The following is a 21991-nucleotide window of genomic DNA, read 5'->3' as shown; positions in this document are numbered from 1 at the left end:
AAAATAAAATAAAATAGTAAAATCTTGCCAAGACCTATAAAAGAAATAGAAATACACTTCCTACATTGACTGCACACATATACGATGTTAGGGGCTGAATTGTGTCCCTCCCCAAATTCCTGCGCTTGAAATTCTAACCCCCAGTACCTCACAATGTGACTGTCTTTGGAGATAGGGTCTTTAAAGAGGTGATTAAGGTACAATGAGGTCATTAGGGTGGGCCCTAATCCTACAATATGACCAGTGTGCTTATGAGAAGAGGACATTTGGGCATAATTACAGAGGGAAGACATTATGAAGAGACAAGTAGAAGACTGCCATCTATAAGCCAGGGAGAGAGGCCTGGGAAGAAAGCAGCCCTGCCAGTAGCTTGATCTCAGCCTTTAGCCTCCAGAACCGTGAGAAAATTTCTGTTGTTTCAGCCACCTACGGTTCTGGTGCCTTGTGACGGCAGCCCGAGCAAACGCGTGAGCACTGTGAGATGTGCGTATGGAGCTAAAATAGAATTCTGCCGTATCGACATTGACCTAAGACTAATAATCCCGCTCCAACAAAGATGTTTTCCTCATTTAAACCACGCTTGGTGTCTTTGAAGTGAGGATTCCTTTTTCCCTTTTTAAAATACCTGCAGTCAGTTAGGCCTCTTTTTACAAAATCTTGTTGGGCAAGTTGGAAACAATGCTTCTCTCCTGTCAGTATGTTTCCTGGTAATAATCAGACACAGGCCTGCCCATTCCACAAACAATAGCTGTGGCAGCCTTCTTCGAGAACTCTCTGAGGCATGGGAGGGTCTAACAAAGAGGAACTCTTGCATGTGCTTTTTCGTTAGTCCTCACTTTCCTCTTTCTCAGAACAACTTCAAAAGCGTCTTGGAAGAATTAAAAATGTCACCGAAGGGCACCCCCGTGCGAGCATCTGTGGAATGGGGGCAGGGGAATGGGGGCCTGTTTGTGGGCTCCTAGTAACCCTCCCCGTCAACCTGAAGCACAGTGAGTAAAGGCAACAGAAAATAAGGCAGGTTTTTGTCGAGGTTTGACAAGTGCTCTCTCCCAAAAAGAACTTCGGTGGTACAGAGCAACCACTATACCACCATAAAATAAATACAAATAAGTGATACAAATAAGATAAAGGAGGGATCAGGTTTGTGGGGCAGATGGGTCTAAGCGTGACGTCAGTAGCAGAAAGCATGACATGAGCGCCCAACTTCCGCTCATGGTGGGCCGCTGATCTGCTTTAGGTTCCAGCAACTCCATCAGAGACGGAAATGTCTATCAGTGACATCATGCACAGTGTCCATGAGGTCCACAGACAGAAGGCACAATCATTCATGACACTGAGGGCAGAGAAAATCATCCTTCCGGTTAAGTCCTCAAGTTAGCTTATTTCTTATAATCCTTTTCTTTTTTTTTTTTTTTTAAAGATTTTATTTATTTATTTGACAGAGATAGAGACAGCCAGCGAGAGAGGGAACNCATGCACAGTGTCCATGAGGTCCACAGACAGAAGGCACAATCATTCATGACACCGAGGGCAGAGAAAATCATACTTCCGGTTAAGTCCTCAAGTTAGCTTATTTCTTATAATCCTTTTCTATTCCACGTGCACTGGTGGTGTTCCGCTCAAATTCATTTTACCAAAAGCAACTTTATGGAGCTGGCGGGGAGAGGTGCTAACNTGCCCCTCTTATAATCCTTTTCTATTCCATGTTCACTGGTGGTGTTCCGCTCAAATTCATTTTACCAAAAGCAACTTTATGGAGCTGGCGGGGAGAGGTGCTAACAAAATCAACATTTAGTATAAAATCAAAGGGAGCGCATATAGTATATACACGCTTTCTTCTTTTTGGGGGGCAGGGTGGGGTGGGGCAATGTGCTTGCTCCATGCCTTATTTTGGAATAACAGAATCACAGGAATTTGACCCAAGTCCCCCATTTTTCCCCCCCAGATGAAGAAACTAAGACTCAGAGAGGTTAGGTAATTTCAAGGTAGCACAATGATTAATAGTAGATCTGGGGGCCAGAATACACATTTCCTGCATCTCAGCCCAATGCATTTGGACATCAAAGGATGCTTAAAAGTCTTAGTTTGAACTCAAGTTTTCAGAGGTCATTAAAGCTACATTACTCGTAAGAAGCCTTGCTTTTAGGCACTCAGCTCTGTGCAGACAGATGTAGAATAGAGTTGTTTTTTCTGTGATCGGGTCATTGTTCTATTATTGTATTTTACCTGTTGATACTCAAGAGATCAAATTTTTCTGTCTTATTGTTCTATTACCAGCATTCTTTAGAAAGACCTTGTTATATATAAACATTGTCTTTGTTGTGGTGCCAGTGAAAACAGTCACGTAAATGTAGGAACATTTGCTCTTCGCAGAGTTTGAAAAAAGCAGAGGAATATTTTTTGACGAGTCCGTCCCTTTATGAAAGAATTATTTCCATCACAATCTTTGGAGAACTCAAAGTGATATGTTTGCCATAATAATCTGGAGCAGGAAGTAAGCAGATAAGATTTTATCCTTTTTGGAAAAACAGAATCACTTTACATTTCAAAAACAGAATTAGACAAAGGGTAGGAAATATCAAATTATGGCAGATCAAGTGTCCTTTTAATTTGAAACGTTTCTTTTCTAAATGCACATTTGGGAAAGGGTTCAGGCAATATGCCCTTATGTGATTTGAGGGCAGGGAGAATTCTGGCACTTAAAAATGGCGTTGAGGTCATCTTGATTTCCTCCCAATTGCTGCCTGCTCCGAGTTCGGTTTTTCTGCTAGTGTTTCTGATCCCCAGAGCTCTAGTAAAAGGATCAGGAGAAATCTTTTACTTCTGGCCCTCTCTTTTTTAGTCCCCAAATCTGTGTCTCTGTTACCTATACAGATGCTCAATATATCCCCAAAGCAATTTTCCAGCCAATAGACGCAACCTCCATTGTATGGTGGGCTAAACCAAAGTATGAAGAAGAGATGCACAGAATTTGGAACAAACTGGACATTCCAATACTTCACTGGGTGTTCGTTTCTATTTTCATTACCCATCTCCTGCAACAGCTCATTCTGATCCCCTGCCCATCCCGAAGGAGCATCCTTAGGGGTCCACTGTGGTGGAATAGAAACATCTATATCCCTGGAACATCACTTAAGTACCTAAAGTACTGTGTTGGGGGAATTTTTATCAGAGTCCTGATTTTAGTGTTCTGGAAGGACAATTAATTATACATACATGTGTTGGTATGNCTCATTCTGATTCCCTGCCCATCCCAAAGGAGCATCCTTAGGGGTCCACTGTGGTGGAATAGAAACATCTATATCCCTGGAACATCACTTAAGTACCTNTCATTCTGATCCCCTGCCCATCCCGAAGGAGCATCCTTAGGGGTCCACTGTGGTGGAATAGAAACATCTATATCCCTGGAACATCACTTAAGTACCTAAAGTACTGTGTTTGGGGAATTTTTATCAGAGTCCTGATTTTAGTGTTCTGGAAGGACAATTAATTATACATACATGTGTTGGTATGAAAGAGTGAAGTTGGGGGTCTGTCCGCTTTATGTCACCCAAATCGTCTGCTAGATTCTGAATGGTTGAAGTATATGAGCCCCTTACTCAGCTATTTTATGACAATTCCCACATCCTGGATTTAATTTGTATCATTTAAAAGTTTTTATTGGAACGCCTGGGTGGCTCAGTCAGTGAAGCGTCTGCCTTCAGCTTGGGTCATGATCTCGGGGTCCTGGGATTGAGTCCCATGTCAGGCTCCCTGCTCAGTGGGGAGTCTGCTTTTCCCTCTATCTCTCCCCACCATTCATGCTCTCTCTCTCTCAAATAAATACATAAAAATTAAAAAAAACAAAAGCTTTTATTCATTCATTGAAAAAACCCACGATTTGTTGAGGTCCTCGTACGTGCCATGCTCTGTACCTTAAAATATAATTTAGCACATGAAAAATTCATTTAAAATTATTTATAGGGAACATGATAAGTACTAACGATAATGGTAACTGAAACAGAAAACAGACATTGTATGATACTTGCAACTCTATAAAAATGTGTCAAATCAGGTATAGAACAAGGGGAAATGAAGACTGTTTCGTATTAGGTGTGAGTGATTCTAGAAGATCTTTTTCTTAAAAATAGTGAGAATTTTTATTTTGTTGTTTTAAGAACCAAAACCAAAAATAAATTCAAATATACATACCATCCCAGCAAGATAATCCTGAATAATTCAAGTTATCAGAATTTTCTCCTGTGTTCTTCACTCGTATACCTCTAATACCTTGTGTACAGTCTGGCACATAAAGGTTTTGCCAATGTTTGTTGAGCGAATGCAGGTTAATTCCAGGGCAAGAATTATAGATCCTTGACTAATTTGGAGTGACCAGCTCATCAGCTGACCTGATTTTCACAAAGGCGTGTCTGGCCTCGTAGCANCTGTCTGGCACGTGCCTCGTAGCAGGCCACACTGTAACCAGTCATTCTTTTCTCTTTGCAATATTTACAGGGATATTTTGCACCATTTCCCTCTGCACGTACGCTGCCAGCATCTCCTATGATTTGAACCGGCTCCCGAAGCTAATTTACAGCCTGCCTGATGATGTGGAACATGGCTACAGCTGGTCTATCTTCTGCGCCTGGTGCAGCTTAGGCTTTATCGTGGCAGCTGGAGGTCTCTGCATTGCTTATCCGTTTATTAGCCGGACCAAGATTGCACATCTAAAGTCTGGCAGGGACTCCACGGTATGACTGTCCACGCTCAAGTTCACCGCTCGGTGGCCTGTCCAACAGTGCGGACGGGTCCTGAGAGGAACAGAGTGGAATTCAAGTCAGGATCCCAAGCACAAAACGGTCTTTTTACATTCCAACCTGTTGCCTGCCAGCCCTTTCTGGATGACTGATAGAAAATCATGCAAAACTCCATACCTTTCTCCGGACAAGACTACTGTGGATTCAAGTGCTTTAATGACTATTTCTGCTTTGACTGTGAGACATAAGGAGCAGTGCCGTGGAGCACTTCTAGGTTTAGAAAAAAGAGGAAATTGCAGTGGGAAAATTTGTATGATTGCCATTTATTTCAGAAAGTTTGTATATAACGATTACCTGAGAGTCATTTCTATCTGCAAAAGGATTCATAACAAAGCGAGTATAATTTTCTTGTCATTGTCCCATGCTTGTGAAATTTTAATGCAGTATCTTCGGAACTTGTCCTAATGGTGTCTTGTGTCGCACCAAACATCTGTGCATTCTTTGTGGATGTTCCTTGTCGCAGGAAGATTCCTCTTCTGTTGCCTTGTTTTTATTTATTTATTTATTTATTTATTTATTTANTTGTGGGCTCCTAGTAACCCTCCCCGTCAACCTGAAGCACAGTGAGTAAAGGCAACAGAAAATAAGGCAGGTTTTTGTCGAGGTTTGACAAGTGCTCTCTCCTAAAAAGAACTTCGGTGGTACAGAGCAACCACTATACCACCATAAAATAAATACAAATAAGTGATACAAATAAGATAAAGGAGGGATCAGGTTTGTGGGGCAGATGGGTCTAAGCGTGACGTCAGTAGCAGAAAGCATGACATGAGCACCCAACTTCCGCTCATGGTAGGCCGCTGATCTGCTTTAGGTTCCAGCAACTCCATCAGAGACGGAAATGTCTATCAGTGACATCATGCACAGTGTCCATGAGGTCCACAGACAGAAGGCACAATCATTCATGACACCGAGGGCAGAGAAAATCATACTTCCGGTTAAGTCCTCAAGTTAGCTTATTTCTTATAATCCTTTTCTATTCCACGTGCACTGGTGGTGTTCCGCTCAAATTCATTTTACCAAAAGCAACTTTATGGAGCTGGCGGGGAGAGGTGCTAACAAAATCAACATTTAGTATAAAATCAAAGGGAGCGCATATAGTATATACACGCTTTCTTCTTTTTGGGGGGCAGGGTGGGGTGGGGCAATGTGCTTGCTCCATGCCTTATTTTGGAATAACAGAATCACAGGAATTTGACCCAAGTCCCCCATTTTTCCCCCCCAGATGAAGAAACTAAGACTCAGAGAGGTTAGGTAATTTCAAGGTAGCACAATGATTAATAGTAGATCTGGGGGCCAGAATACACATTTCCTGCATCTCAGCCCAATGCATTTGGACATCAAAGGATGCTTAAAAGTCTTAGTTTGAACTCAAGTTTTCAGAGGTCATTAAAGCTACATTACTCGTAAGAAGCCTTGCTTTTAGGCACTCAGCTCTGTGCAGACAGATGTAGAATAGAGTTGTTTTTTCTGTGATCGGGTCATTGTTCTATTATTGTATTTTACCTGTTGATACTCAAGAGATCAAATTTTTCTGTCTTATTGTTCTATTACCAGCATTCTTTAGAAAGACCTTGTTATATATAAACATTGTCTTTGTTGNTTATTGTATTTTACCTGTTGATACTTCAGAGATCAAATTTTTCTGTCTTATTGTTCTATTACCAGCATTCTTTAGAAAGACCTTGTTATATATAAACATTGTCTTTGTTGTGGTGCCAGTGAAAACAGTCACGTAAATGTAGGAACATTTGCTCTTCGCAGAGTTTGAAAAAAGCAGAGGAATATTTTTTGACGAGTCCGTCCCTTTATGAAAGAATTATTTCCATCACAATCTTTGGAGAACTCAAAGTGATATGTTTGCCATAATAATCTGGAGCAGGAAGTAAGCAGATAAGATTTTATCCTTTTTGGAAAAACAGAATCACTTTACATTTCAAAAACAGAATTAGACAAAGGGTAGGAAATATCAAATTATGGCAGATCAAGTGTCCTTTTAATTTGAAACGTTTCTTTTCTAAATGCACATTTGGGAAAGGGTTCAGGCAATATGCCCTTATGTGATTTGAGGGCAGGGAGAATTCTGGCACTTAAAAATGGCGTTGAGGTCATCTTGATTTCCGCCCAATTGCTGCCTGCTCTGAGTTCGGTTTTTCTGCTAGTGTTTCTGATCCCCAGAGCTCTAGTAAAAGGATCAGGAGAAATCTTTTACTTCTGGCCCTCTCTTTTTTAGTCCCCAAATCTGTGTCTCTGTTACCTATAGAGATGCTCAGTATATCCCCAAAGCAATTTTCCAGCCAATAGACGCAACCTCCATTGTATGGTGGGCTAAACCAAAGTATGAAGAAGAGATGCACAGAATTTGGAACAAACTGGACATTCCAATACTTCACTGGGTGTTCGTTTCTATTTTCATTACCCATCTCCTGCAACAGCCTCATTCTGATTCCCTGCCCATCCCANGGAACAAACTGGACATTCCAATACTTCACTGGGTGTTCGTTTCTATTTTCATTACCCATCTCCTGCAACAGCTCATTCTGATCCCCTGCCCATCCCGNCTGATTCCCTGCCCATCCCAAAGGAGCATCCTTAGGGGTCCACTGTGGTGGAATAGAAACATCTATATCCCTGGAACATCACTTAAGTACCTAAAGTACTGTGTTTGGGGAATTTTTATCAGAGTCCTGATTTTAGTGTTCTGGAAGGACAATTAATTATACATACATGTGTTGGTATGAAAGAGTGAAGTTGGGGGTCTGTCCGCTTTATGTCACCCAAATCGTCTGCTAGATTCTGAATGGTTGAAGTATATGAGCCCCTTACTCAGCTATTTTATGACAATTCCCACATCCTGGATTTAATTTGTATCATTTAAAAGTTTTTATTGGAACGCCTGGGTGGCTCAGTCAGTGAAGCGTCTGCCTTCAGCTTGGGTCATGATCTCGGGGTCCTGGGATTGAGTCCCATGTCAGGCTCCCTGCTCAGTGGGGAGTCTGCTTTTCCCTCTATCTCTCCCCACCATTCATGCTCTCTCTCTCTCAAATAAATACATAAAAATTAAAAAAAACAAAAGCTTTTATTCATTCATTGAAAAAACCCACGATTTGTTGAGGTCCTTGTACGTGCCATGCTCTGTACCTTAAAATATAATTTAGCACATGAAAAATTCATTTAAAATTATTTACNGCTTTTCCCTCTATCTCTCCCCACCATTCATGCTCTCTCTCTCTCAAATAAATACATAAAAATTAAAAAAAAACAAAAGCTTTTATTCATTCATTGAAAAAACCCACGATTTGTTGAGGTCCTCGTACGTGCCATGCTCTGTACCTTAAAATATAATTTAGCACATGAAAAATTCATTTAAAATTATTTATAGGGAACATGATAAGTACTAACGATAATGGTAACTGAAACAGAAAACAGACATTGTATGATACTTGCAACTCTATAAAAATGTGTCAAATCAGGTATAGAACAAGGGGAAATGAAGACTGTTTCGTATTAGGTGTGAGTGATTCTAGAAGATCTTTTTCTTAAAAATAGTGAGAATTTTTATTTTGTTGTTTTAAGAACCAAAACCAAAAATAAATTCAAATATACATACCATCCCAGCAAGATAATCCTGAATAATTCAAGTTATCAGAATTTTCTCCTGTGTTCTTCACTCGTATACCTCTAATACCTTGTGTACAGTCTGGCACATAAAGGTTTTGCCAATGTTTGTTGAGCGAATGCAGGTTAATTCCAGGGCAAGAATTATAGATCCTTGACTAATTTGGAGTGACCAGCTCATCAGCTGACCTGATTTTCACAAAGGCCTGTCTGGCACGTNAGGGCAAGAATTATAGATCCTTGACTAATTTGGAGTGACCAGCTCATCAGCTGACCTGATTTTCACAAAGGCGTGTCTGGCCTCGTAGCAGGCCACACTGTAACCAGTCATTCTTTTCTCTTTGCAATATTTACAGGGATATTTTGCACCATTTCCCTCTGCACGTACGCTGCCAGCATCTCCTATGATTTGAACCGGCTCCCGAAGCTAATTTACAGCCTGCCTGATGATGTGGAACATGGCTACAGCTGGTCTATCTTCTGCGCCTGGTGCAGCTTAGGCTTTATCGTGGCAGCTGGAGGTCTCTGCATTGCTTATCCGTTTATTAGCCGGACCAAGATTGCACATCTAAAGTCTGGCAGGGACTCCACGGTATGACTGTCCACGCTCAAGTTCACCGCTCGGTGGCCTGTCCAACAGTGCGGACGGGTCCTGAGAGGAACAGAGTGGAATTCAAGTCAGGATCCCAAGCACAAAACGGTCTTTTTACATTCCAACCTGTTGCCTGCCAGCCCTTTCTGGATGACTGATAGAAAATCATGCAAAACTCCATACCTTTCTCCGGACAAGACTACTGTGGATTCAAGTGCTTTAATGACTATTTCTGCTTTGACTGTGAGACATAAGGAGCAGTGCCGTGGAGCACTTCTAGGTTTAGAAAAAAGAGGAAATTGCAGTGGGAAAATTTGTATGATTGCCATTTATTTCAGAAAGTTTGTATATAACGATTACCTGAGAGTCATTTCTATCTGCAAAAGGATTCATAACAAAGCGAGTATAATTTTCTTGTCATTGTCCCATGCTTGTGAAATTTTAATGCAGTATCTTCGGAACTTGTCCTAATGGTGTCTTGTGTCGCACCAAACATCTGTGCATTCTTTGTGGATGTTCCTTGTTGCAGGAAGATTCCTCTTCTGTTGCCTTGTTTTTATTTATTTATTTATTTATTTATTTATTTATTTATTGAAATCTCTGTCTTCGTACTGGACTCTGAATCCTAAGGAAAACAGACCAACCGTGTAAGAGCTAATCCGTGACACTATGCAGTATTGTTCCATGTCTTACCTGTTGTTTAAACTCTGTCTCTTTCTGTTAACTGGATTTCTGCATTAAATGACTGCCCTCTTGTTAACCTGGGTGTGTCTTCTTTCAGCCGTGGCCGTGGGTCTCCTTAGCCATGTGGACAGAGGGAGACTCTATTGTCTTAGTAAGACTCTTATGAAGCCTTACTAATGGCTTCATTTCAGTTAGGTTGGTCATTAATCTGCTGTTGACAAAAGATGTCATTTTCAAACTTCTTTGAAAACCTTATCTTGGTACTTCAAGTTTTCTTCTCTCCCTTTCCCATCTGCTCGGTAGTAGGCTAGTGCTGAGGGTACGTGGTCTCTCCTTCATCCCTGGATCTCCTGGGCCAGTGGGTTTCAATTTGGGCAGCACATGAAGAATTGCCTGGTGAATTCCTCAACTACACATAAACCGGGCCCCTCCTCAGGCCAGTTGACTCAGTGTCTGCAGCTGGGCCCAGGCTTGAGTGTTTTTGAAATAGTATCCTAGAAAGTTCTCACGTGCAGCTGGGATTGAGAGCCACTGTTTGGGGTCAGAGCCGCAGTAATCTCAGCTGTTAACATTTATTTATTACATACTGTGTGCCAGTAACTGGGCTATGATTTCTTTCCAGGTATGATTTCATGTGACCTTCTCAAAAGCTCTATGAGACAGGTACAATGGTTCCATTTTTATGATAAGGAAGTTGAGAATCAGCCTCAGAACATTTGCTTCATTTTTTCTCAATCCTTTTCCTCTGTCGGGGTATAGGACAAAAGTTAAAATCCTTCCATTGTGTTTCCTTATGTTTAGATAGAAGGGCTGGCGCCAGCTAAGTTCCAAGCTTTTCCTTTTAACTCCAACATTACCCTGTTCCCCACACACTCGGTGCATGAAAGGTGCTCTGTAGAATAAGGGAAGATGTCCATCCAGAAGTAAGACATCGCTTCAGATTTTAATTCTGTAAAAGATATGCTTTTACTTTATTATAAAAACTGATTTGGCACTTGGGAAAGGATAAGGGTGGTGATAATCCTGCACCCCTCCTCCGCAAATAAAGCCTGACTTGCAAATGATAGTGTCCAAACATTGTCACGTGAGCCTTTTCAGAGAGGTTCAATGAATCCGGTGACCACACAAGCTCCTAAGACCTGTGGAGAGATTCCCCAGCAATCTCTCAGGCCTGTTTAATAAACCCATCCCTCTGGACGAGATCAGAGACATGTAGAAAGAGGAATTATTTTCACTTATTACTTATGTGGGAAATTCTCAAAGCAGGAGAGCTGTTTCTTTGAAGTCTTCTTTAAAGATCCCCATAGAAGATGTCAAGACTCTTCAACATTTATATTCCAACCACCAAAGCAGTGTCTGAGTGAGTGACTTTTGAAGTTTCTGAGAAGTTTCCTAGGGATTTGAGGTGAGAATGGAAGAAAGCCTCGGAGTGACAGAAGGTTGAAGGGTTCACACACCAGAAAGATGCCCAGAAGCCAGGCGAGTTCAGTTACATTCAAACGTGTGCTGGCAAAAACAGAGACTCAATGCCTTCCAGCCAAAGTGAGCTCAGAGAAAGGAGTGATGTGCCCAACGTCCCTTGCTTTCTATTTACTGTCATGGAAGTGTGAGCAAATGTAGTCAAAGTCAGGCATTGGGTCCCCAGTCCAGGGGCTTCTTTAAGGGGTGTTTTCTTCATTGGCTTATGAATGAAGGATGATGGAAATGGCCACTCAGTAGTGCATGGAGCAGAATAATTTATTGAGGCAATCTGTTTGTTCTTCTGAAGTTCTCTCTGTCCCACTTCTACCTGCATGCCATACCAAGACTGGATTTCTTTGCCTTGGGGATTTTTCTGTAGGACGGAAAGCAGAGGTGGTTGAGCTCATTGAAGTGAGGAAAGCAGTGGATCCAGAAGGGCGGATAGGCTGAGGACTGAGGTTGGGGGCTAAAAGTGTTCCAGGGCATCCCAGAGACCAAAAGAGAAAATTATGGCAACCACGTGATTAGCTGGGCAGCACACTCCCTAAAGGTATCAGGACCACAGAGTGGATGGCTGTGTGGGGTGTCCGGGGAAACTGAGGCCTTTGGAACAATGGGCTTCTCAGTTGTAGCCAGTCTGACCCTTGGAAGGCTCAGGGATATTGGCACAACTGTATGAGAATGTCCCCAATAATGAATGGGGGCCAATTTCCCCCCATTCCTGCAAGATAGGGCTAGAAAGTGGATTTACAGAATACTGGGGATTGTAGGCTAACAGTCATGTCCATCTGCCGTATAGACAATATTTACCAAAAAAGAGAGCTTTATCCAAAACCTTGATGAGACAATCATAAGCCCCACATGCCCCTCCTTTAATAGTGTCATCCTTGGTTTATTTGCAATGTTAGAACTATTGCAGCCCACTCTGAGGGAACCCTAATCCCTCTTTCACTGGAGTACTATGGACCCTTGACAGTCAACAGTCCACAATGTAGGGAATTTACACAGAATGTAATTTCTTCATAAAAGTCACTATATCTTTCAACAAATATTGATTGAGTGCCTGCCTACTAGGTGCCAAGCACCGTTCCAGGCCCTTAGGAAACATCAATGAAGGAGAACGAAGTTTCTGGAAACAAAACACAAACAAGACACAGTTTATACCCAGGTAGTAAAATGCAGTAAAATACAAGTAAAATTCTAGTAAAATGCAGTAAAGTATAAGTAAAAATTAAAGTCACCCTTTCAAGCCCCAAATGATTTCATAAGTCCTGGATTAAAAGTAATTCAATACAGTTATTAAAATAAGTTTCTTTTGAATTATGCTTTCATTGGCTGTGCATTTCACTTCATATCATTCTTATTTGAATCTATCCTCAGTTCCATAAAAAACACATTATTAACTTGGGGGGGTGATCTCTCAAAGATTTCCCATTTGAAATTTAAACTGAGAGCCACCAAGGTGGACTGCACAGGTGGACTTCATTACCTGAGCTAAGGAGCCCAGGTTCTTGGGCTTTTAAGGTCACCTGAGCTTAAGATGAAGAGGAATCTAGGGTCTAGAGACTCAGAGGGCACAAGGTTAAGCTAAGCTACCCAGTGAAGGTCAGTGCACCTGGGATGCTAATGCCACCCGGTCACTGTTTCCGTCTTTGCTCAGGCTGTCTTCCCTGCTGGGGACTGCCACTCCCACTCGGCCTGTCTCAAGCTGACTTTTCCTTGTGTCTCAGCTTCCATGCAACAACCCTCCTGAAGCCTGCCTGTCACCGGTTACGCTCTGCATGTTAATCACTCGTTCACCCCTACCTACCTGGGCAAAAACTGTGTCCTGTTTGGGTTTTGTTTCCAGGGCTCAGCCTAGGAACATAATAGGTTCTCATTAATCTTTGCGGAATAAACGCATGACTTCAGATCACAAAGATAAACTTTCATCTTCCCCAGACAGCAGTGACTCCCTTAGCACCAATTCTAGGGAGCCCATCAAAAAATATACGGTAGTATAATAGACTAAATGGAATGAGAATATAGCTTGGCAAGCAAGTAAGCCTCATTAGAATAATTAAAGGGACTGTTAACCCAAACTAGCCCAGACATAACTTGAAATGTTTTATGAACTAAGTACTATGGAACATTTATCTGATGGCTCAAACAGTATTGAGTTAGTAACCTCAATATGGTTCTACACCTCCATTTAAAGCTTTCCCATTTATGTGCGGGTATGTTTTAAATCTCTAATTGGAATTCTGAAAGGAGTGCTTCAAACATGACTTCCTTTGAATGCAAATAGCTATACTGACCAAGAGCCCTTTTTAAATTGTATTATTTGAGTCTCTCCAGGACCCTGTCCTTAGATTAGCAGGAGAGGAAATTGTCCTTGCTGCAGGACAACCACAAATGCTTGAAGATGCTCAGGGCACCCCATGACACTGGGAACTTGGCTATCAATATATTCCCCACCCCTATACAACCTATATTTTGCCAACCTTCAAAGCAAGATTTCAACTTATTCTAATACCTATTAGCNGGTAGTAGGCTAGTGCTGAGGGTACGTGGTCTCTCCTTCATCCCTGGATCTCCTGGGCCAGTGGGTTTCAATTTGGGCAGCACATGAAGAATTGCCTGGTGAATTCCTCAACTACACATAAACCGGGCCCCTCCTCAGGCCAGTTGACTCAGTGTCTGCAGCTGGGCCCAGGCTTGAGTGTTTTTGAAATAGTATCCTAGAAAGTTCTCACGTGCAGCTGGGATTGAGAGCCACTGTTTGGGGTCAGAGCCGCAGTAATCTCAGCTGTTAACATTTATTTATTACATACTGTGTGCCAGTAACTGGGCTATGATTTCTTTCCAGGTATGATTTCATGTGACCTTCTCAAAAGCTCTATGAGACAGGTACAATGGTTCCATTTTTATGATAAGGAAGTTGAGAATCAGCCTCAGAACATTTGCTTCATTTTTTCTCAATCCTTTTCCTCTGTCGGGGTATAGGACAAAAGTTAAAATCCTTCCATTGTGTTTCCTTATGTTTAGATAGAAGGGTTGGCGCCAGCTAAGTTCCAAGCTTTTCCTTTTAACTCCAACATTACCCTGTTCCCCACACACTCGGTGCATGAAAGGTGCTCTGTAGAATAAGGGAAGATGTCCATCCAGAAGTAAGACATCGCTTCAGATTTTAATTCTGTAAAAGATATACTTTTACTTTATTATAAAAACTGATTTGGCACTTGGGAAAGGATAAGGGTGGTGATAATCCTNAACTGTCAGCTTCATCCTCTTTAAATTCTGGTTGTTCTCCAGAAGCTGCCTATGCCAGCCGCACTATTCAGTTTGAGTGTGAATTTTGTCAATTAGTGGTGACTGTGAAGATTTCGGTCCAGCCACAAGGGGAAAGCATGTAGTGATTTTGAGTTAATGGAAGCAACAGATGTCACCCACTGGCCTCCTCAGCTCAGATCACACCCGAGAGACTGTTGGCCTACTTTTGTTAAGTTCCTATTATGTCTTAAGGCTGGCATTGCCAACATTCTCAAGATGCACGGACCACTACCCGAGATCTGCTCAGTTTGCACGACCAAGACTCTGATGACACCACTGCCCTGAGGGTGGGTTGTGGGGACGGATGAACTGCAGCCTCAGGCTCCTAGGAAATGTCCTCAATCCACACAGGACCTTAGCGGTAAACTCCCTCAATATCAGCATAGAAGTGGAGGGACAGCGTCTGGGAATTCTGGAAAGTACATGGAAGCCTTGCTAGAACAGGTTCATGGAGGATCCACTAGATGGATCTGGACAAGGAGGGCCTGGGGCTCCTTTGACTACCTTCGCAGAACCCAAAATGGTACCTCACAATCACAGCCAGATGTCAAGACCAGCGTGTTTGGTTCTTAAACCGTATAGCACCTTTCATTTCTATCCTCATGGCTTCGCCTGTCAGTCAGGTTGGCTGTGACATGCACATAAATCCTTGCTTTAGAAATGTGCCTGAACTTTACTCAGCGGTGGCTTCGGGGGGCTTCAAACTCATTCCACACACTTAAAGCACATCCCGTCTCATCACGCTGGTTGGCACAGTTAAGCATAGGCGCACAAAGGAACCCAGAAAACTGCAGAGATCATTGAGGTTTTCTCATTTCTCCCAAAGCTTTTATTATTTCTGGACTCTATTGGGGCTCAAAAAACCACCTCTCTCTTTCAAGCACTTGATTCCAAAAGGATGGTGCTGGAGTCCCATTCCTGTCGGTTCAGAGGGTTCCTACATCCTTGCAAATGTTAGATATAAATAGGAAGTGGAAAAGAAAGTTCTGCTTCTCAGAATCCCCTCCAGTCCTGTCTCCTGGTGTTGATGAGATGCTGCGTCTAGGACTGACTCAGCACTTCCTCGGTGCCCAGCCATGCTCTTTATGAAGTCTATCTTCTTGTTATTGCCTCTACTTTATGGATGGAGAAACTAGGGCTCATAGAGGTTAAATAACCTATCCCTAAGACACTAAGTGGCAGAGCCAAGATTTGGATTCTGGCCTCTTCACTCCAAAGTCGTGATTCTTTCCACTTTCCCACACACCATCCACATCCTACCCGAGACCCAGCACAAACACCAATCGTGCCTCTCTAACCATTTCTGAGCTTATTTCCCCAGATTATATGCATCTAGATAGATAAACATTCCCCCATGGTTTTGTGGTTCCCCTTGGAAGTGACTGCTCTGCAGTTTTTTTAAGTTCATTTATTTATTTTTTAGAAATCTCTCCACCCACCACGGGGCTTGAACTCACAACCCTGAGATCAAGAGTCACATGCTTTTCTGACTGAGCCAGCCAGGCGCGCCTGCTCTGCAGTTTTTAATCAAGCAGCTGCATTTCTAAACCAGAGCACACACTGCCCTTTGTAATTCTGTAAAGAATGCCAGACCTATTTTTATAAGCACAGAACCTCTCCTTACCGATTGACCTTCAGGAGCCCCTGTCCCCTGCAGGAGCCTAAAAGTATGACAACCATTTTAATTACCTTCCTGGCACTGCCCTCACAGAATGTTTTGAGAAATTCGCATGTCACCAGGGCTGCTCAAAGATTAATATCTAAGTGGGTAGATCCTGCTTCCTTTGTCCTGGGAAACATCCCTGGTGCCTCTTTAAAAACTATTCAGTGAAAGCAAGGACTCAAAGAAGGCTAGATAGTCTTGTGGTTAAGAGATAGGTGAAGAACTCCGAGACGCAGGACTTTTGGTTCTGGTTTCGTGACCGGGTAGCTGTGCGCTCCTGAAAGCCAGTCATCTCTCCTGGACCTATGGAGACATTCAGGAACCGATGGGCTTTCCAGGGACACGGGTAATGCCGCACGTGGAACAAGCCCCTGCAACACTTTGAACACCTCTGCAAACTTTTATATTCTTTTCCAAGTTGAACGTGAACTCACCTTTTGTGATGTGAACTGGTTTTAAAAGCATAGCGTGTAAATGACACAAACAATGAAACGAAGCTCTCTGATGCCGAGTCAATACAAGGATATCTTCCCAGCTTCTCAGTACACATCAAGTAGGGCAAGTCATGTTCTGTTTCTCTTTGAGAGGTTCGTCCCTGTGCAGTGACTTCAAAACAAAACATCTAGACAGCCTTGGGAGGTGTGTGGAGGCTCCAGCTGTCATCCCTGTAGGTATAGAGGAAACAGGCTCTGAGCAGTAACCTAACATCTCTCGGCCAGTCTCTGGCAAGGTGTCTGCGTCCCCAGCGAGTGAGCTATGTAGGTTTTGAGGTCCGCAAATCTAAGTATCTGTATTTCTGCAAACACCTTGATGAAGCATTAGCCTCTGCTTGATATGCGTCTGCGGTGACTACAGTACATCGCTCTCATGCCAACATGTTTCTCAAATAAAATGGACTTGGGAATTGAAACTAAACCAACTGTGAAAGGTAATCTGGGGGCGATAACACGAGTGATTAATGCAGTATTGATTCAAGGGATGAGCTGGTTCTTAAACAAAGGGTTTTCCAAATAAAGTAACAGTTTAAAGAGTGTTCACAGGAGTGGGGAATGGTTTTCAGGAACATTGGAGCCAAGTGAGGGAAGAATGTGGGAGGTGGAGTGGGGTGGGTTGAAGGGCAGAGCCACGAGAGCCACGTGAAGCCACGCCATCAGGACATGTGGACACCCTCTTCTCTCAGCCTTGTCAAAAATACCAGTTACTGCAGGCAACCAGATGAGTGAAGAATGCAACGGGTTAAGATGGAAGTTAGTGTGATTTCATTTATTTTTAAAGCAATCAGCCTGTGGGGCTGTGATACGCCTACATAATCAAGAAGGGTGTGACAGAAAATGTTGAGCTTTTACCTAGGAACGACTGGGTTCTGTGTTGCATGATTCCATACATCCTGATGTCACAAAGGAAAAAAGGAAAAAAAAAATCTTCCTTCAGGGAATAATGGTCAACATTTTTTCCTTTTTTCCTTTGTGACATTGGAATGCATGGATTTGGTTGAAGTGAAGCGGGGCTGGGTCTAGCATCCTGAAACTTTCTGGCTTTGTTTACTTGGTTGGCAGATGACGGTGAAAAGTAACCCGTGTGTGGTCATTTGTTTATCAGATCTATGAGTGACTAGAATGTGCCAGAGACTGACTTCAGTGAGCAAATCAACAAAGCCACTCCCCTCAGGAGCTGGAGAGACAGACAATAAGCAAACCTGTCTCTTGTGCTGGAGGAAGGTGCTATGAAGAGAAATAGAGCCGGTGAGGAGAGCAGTGTGAAGGGTGAGGTGGTGGCTCGTTGAGACAGGGAGGCCAGGGGTGGCCTTGCTGGTAAGGGGACATTGGAGTGGAGATCCTGAACGATGCAGGTGTGGGAGGAAATGTCCCCGGAGAGAGGACAGGAAGTGCAAAGGCCTGAAATGAGAGGAAGCTTTGCATATTCCAGGGTCAGCAAGGGGGGCAGAATGCAAGAGAGAGTGTTAGAGATGAGGTTAGAGGGCAGATGGGGACACGGGTAAAATGACAGTGTCTGGAGGGTTCTGAGCAGGAGAGTGGCATAACATGACTTACTCAAAAATAAAGACAAAAGCTTCTGGCTCAGTGAAATAATTTTCCTTGGTTTCCATGTCAATATCAAGAGGCCAGTACTGGGCCTTTGGGGCAAACAGGCAGAACACACGGTTAATATACCCACTCTTCCAAGATGAACTCAATCTCTAATAGTGTGGCTGTACCCAGGGTCGTCACAAAAGGGCATCAGAAGCGTGACCACGAAGTGGTAGAAATAAGGAGTAAGAGAGAGGGGGATAGCAGGGAGGGGCACCTGGGGTAATTGCTCTCCTTTGTTACACCTCCCAAGAAAGCCGTTACTTGCTGAAGGGACTTGATGAAAACTGACAATATTAAATGATTATGGCATTCAGATGGCAAAGTTATCCTTCAAATCTCCTGATTCTCTTGAACATAATACATTCATGGAATTTAACTGCAAGACAAAGAAAGCTGAGCTCTTCTTGTACCCAGGCTTGTTTTCAGTTGTTTCTTTAAACTCCCAACAAATCCATTGCTGTCACTCAAACATTTTCCTGGACTTCCTTCATCTTTCTCGGTCGAGTTTTTTCAGAGAGTGGTTTCATCCCTCCATTTCTAGAGGTCAGGGATAATCTTCTCTCTCCTACACTCAGACTTCCAGCTGGCGCTCCTCCCCTACCCCCCCTTTCCTGAGAGCTGTCAAGGCAGCATTTCAGGCAAGGCCGGTCTACCAAGCAACATCCCCAGAGCCTGACACATAGCAAGGACTCAGTCAGTGCTTGAGAGCTCCGTGAATAAGGAGTAAGTGAGTGAGTGAAAGAATAGGAAAACAGAAAAATCTACATACACTATAAGATATAGTGTTGGTATAATATGCATAAAAATACTTGAGATTTCTTAATGACCAGGATTTCTCTGTGAAGACTTTGCATCTCACCTAATTTTAATCCAAAGGCTTTCCTGCATAGCTCTTTGAAAAATCATATTTCCCTTATATCCAAGTGAGTGGTTCCTCTTGAAAGTTAATACACTTTGAATCCCCAGTGAGACTTAGCTTTCTAGGTCATAGAGGAACTAGGTGTCCCCCTGACAGCTGTCTCTTGCATGGCTTTCTGAGCGTCGCTTTGATTCACTGTCCTCAGAATCACCAGCATTTATTTGCTCCCCTCTAACAGGACCCAGTACAGTTTAGTTCAAGATATAGGAATCGTTCTGATGTGCCACTCCCTGTGCCGAAGTGGGGGAGGGGGGATACTATAAAGTATTCCAACTAGAAGATAACCTCAAATTTTGGAAAATCCTCAAAAAGTTTTATTGCCTTATGCATTTGATATTAAAGATGCTTTAGCAGAACCTGAAACCATGATTCAATTCTGTGAAATACACTAAGTTAATTAGAACCACTGCCTCTTATGATCTCTGCCACTGTCATTCAAGTCACTGAAAAAACACATTTTTCTACCTGTCATTTGCTGCATCTTGGTTACACACACAAAGATGTCCACCCCCACGTGTATTTTTTCTCCGAAGATGAAAGCAAGTCTTCAGCACAGAGTAAAAAAGACCATTTTGTTCAAAATTGTTGAAGCCAAAACATTAAAACTGAGACCTGGAAAATACGGCAAAAGGGAAAAAGCAAACCCTATGGAAACCCTCCAGCTAGACGGACACAGACAATACCCATACAACATGGGTGTGCTTAGAAACCTAGGTGTGCAGGGCAGGGTTCCCAGGTGCGATCCACAGTCCACTTTAGGTAGTTTAGAAGAGAAGGAGTTCATTTTAAAATATATTAAGGTGCTCAAGAGGGCCAGAAAATTTGTCTGGTTGGCCATATAACCCAAACACCATTTAAAACCCATGATGGGATTGCTGCCACCGTGAGCCATGGCGGCCTCTGCTGGACGCCCACACCGCAGCTTGCACCATTGGTGTTGGACCCTGAAGGCTGCCCTCTGTCCCTGTTGACTCTTGAGCCCAGACGCTTATTCTGCCCCCCTTCCAGAAAGTGGGTTCCATCTTGGTTGTCTGCTTACTTAGAAGTGGTAAGTAACAAGTACCCTTACCCCTCCCACTCTCATCCATTGGGCTCTCAATTCTGATTTTGGGAGAAAGAGCACCATCTATTGGTCACTGGTTCACAGCACACGGCGTTGGGCAGGGAGGCATCTCACCCTCTCAAGGAATTCCCTCTGCTAGCACGGTAAGAAACGCCTGCCACCAGGCCTTCTGTTCAGGTGGTGGCGTCCACAGTGAGAAATCCTATGAGCACAGGCCTATGGTCTCACTTCCATCCCTGTAACTGAACTCGGGTGGGAAGCCTCGTTGCATGAAATAAACGACCACAGATAAGGTAGTTTGGTAAGTCCATGAAAGGTGCTGCTGGCCTGGAGAATGCAAATCTACGGAGTAGCTATTCCAGAGAAGACCAATTATTGTCCTCTCCGCAAGGGAGGGGGTCTCCACTATAGTCTTCCTCCCGAATGTGGTATTAGAACAAGTCTCAGGGTTGGTCCCTGCTGCTGAAAGTTAATCAGCAGTAGCAGCCGGCAATTGGTGGCAGGTCCTTCATTGGGCCAGTACGTTCTCTCCATTCCTGAAACCACAGCCACCTTGTCCGTGAGGCCAGTGAGCAAGGGTGGCTAGGGAAATGGGAAGGCACAGGGCTGGCGATCTTCTACCTGTGTGCTTCGAACCTGGGACACGAATGTTCTCCCATACTGGGCCCTGTCCTGAGACGTTCACGCCGTGTCTCTTCCCCGGACCTTCTTTCATGTCAGTGGCCACCTTTTCCAACTAGTAGCCTGCTCTGACACGGTGAGCTTCTACCTTTCAGGCTCTCTCTCCTTCCAGGCAAAGCGGACCACGTGGACTACTCCAGGTTCTGCTCCCTGGGAAAATTCCCTTTCCTCGTTGCCCCTTGGCCCCAGTGGGGCTGAAAAGCCCCAGCAGTGAAATTTCAGCAGGTGCCAGCAAAACGTGCAGAACCACGTGTAAGCCAGATTTGGCTTTTTTCCTCTTCGGTGAACTGCTCATCGAGAAATCTCCCATGGGACTCTGGGCACGGGGGAGGCTTGGAGTGCAGCGGGCAGGAGGCACATTGCCCGATAAGGTGCTGATGGCTCCTGGAGCTCATGGGGGCCATCAGCCGTGGAACTCAGTGCTGATGTATACCGCTTCCACCTGAAGGGAACAGGCTGGTGGGCCGGGCTCATTGATCTTTGGCTTGGTGTATCAAATCACTCTCAGTTCAAGATGGGCAGGTTAGGTCACATAGTCTCCTGGTGTCCTGTGGTCAAGCCCTCAGTTGCCAGCCAAGAGTTCTTTCTAAAAGGAGAATAATTTCTTGCACAAGAGAGCTTGGCTTTGCTCCAAAAGCGAAGAGGCTGCAGCTATACTTCCCCTGTTAGGACTTGCTGTGGGCTCCTCACAGCATCCAGATTGCTCACAGACATTCTGAGCACCATTAGATCCCCTGGGTCATAAGGGCAAAAATGCAGGGCTGCTCACAGCGGGCCTGGACCAGCTGGAGAATCCTCTCTTGCACAAGCCTCCATTAAAAGTAAATGAGTCAGAGCAGCAAACCCAAAGGTGACATAGATTGCCTTCTGATGCCGAGGAATTCCATCAAGCAGCTGTACTTCTTTCTTCTTAATGGCTCTAATAGTTGCAGTTCCTACAAAGGAGTTATTGCTTTTGTTTGGCCAGTTTGCTTGGATGGGGGGAGCCTGGGGAAGATGGGATCTTGGTCCTCCCATATCAGACACCCTTACTCCATGGTTTGGAAGCCACTGTGGGGCTCCTGCATTTGCTGAGGGCGCCATTCCAGGCATAGAGTCAGGATCTGGGGAAATTA

The 21991-nt window shown here is 43.6% G+C and overlaps 1 protein-coding gene across 1 annotated transcript in view; it reads left to right on the top strand.

The window, feature by feature from the left end:
- TMEM178A (transmembrane protein 178A) overlaps nt 1-5272 on the top strand; it is a 48337-nt gene extending 43065 nt beyond the window's left edge. Inside the window, exon 4 of the mRNA XM_034659617.1 lies at nt 4495-5272. Coding sequence (XP_034515508.1) covers nt 4495-4736 — 242 coding nt within the window. The 3' untranslated portion in view covers nt 4737-5272. The remainder of the gene's footprint in view (nt 1-4494) is intronic.
- Nucleotides 5273-21991: the final 16719 nt, after the last annotated feature.

The sequence above is a fragment of the Ailuropoda melanoleuca genome, chromosome 4 (assembly GCF_002007445.2).
Source record: "Ailuropoda melanoleuca isolate Jingjing chromosome 4, ASM200744v2, whole genome shotgun sequence".
NCBI lineage: Eukaryota > Metazoa > Chordata > Mammalia > Carnivora > Ursidae > Ailuropoda > Ailuropoda melanoleuca.
This window is presented reverse-complemented; position numbering and strand designations above follow the sequence as displayed.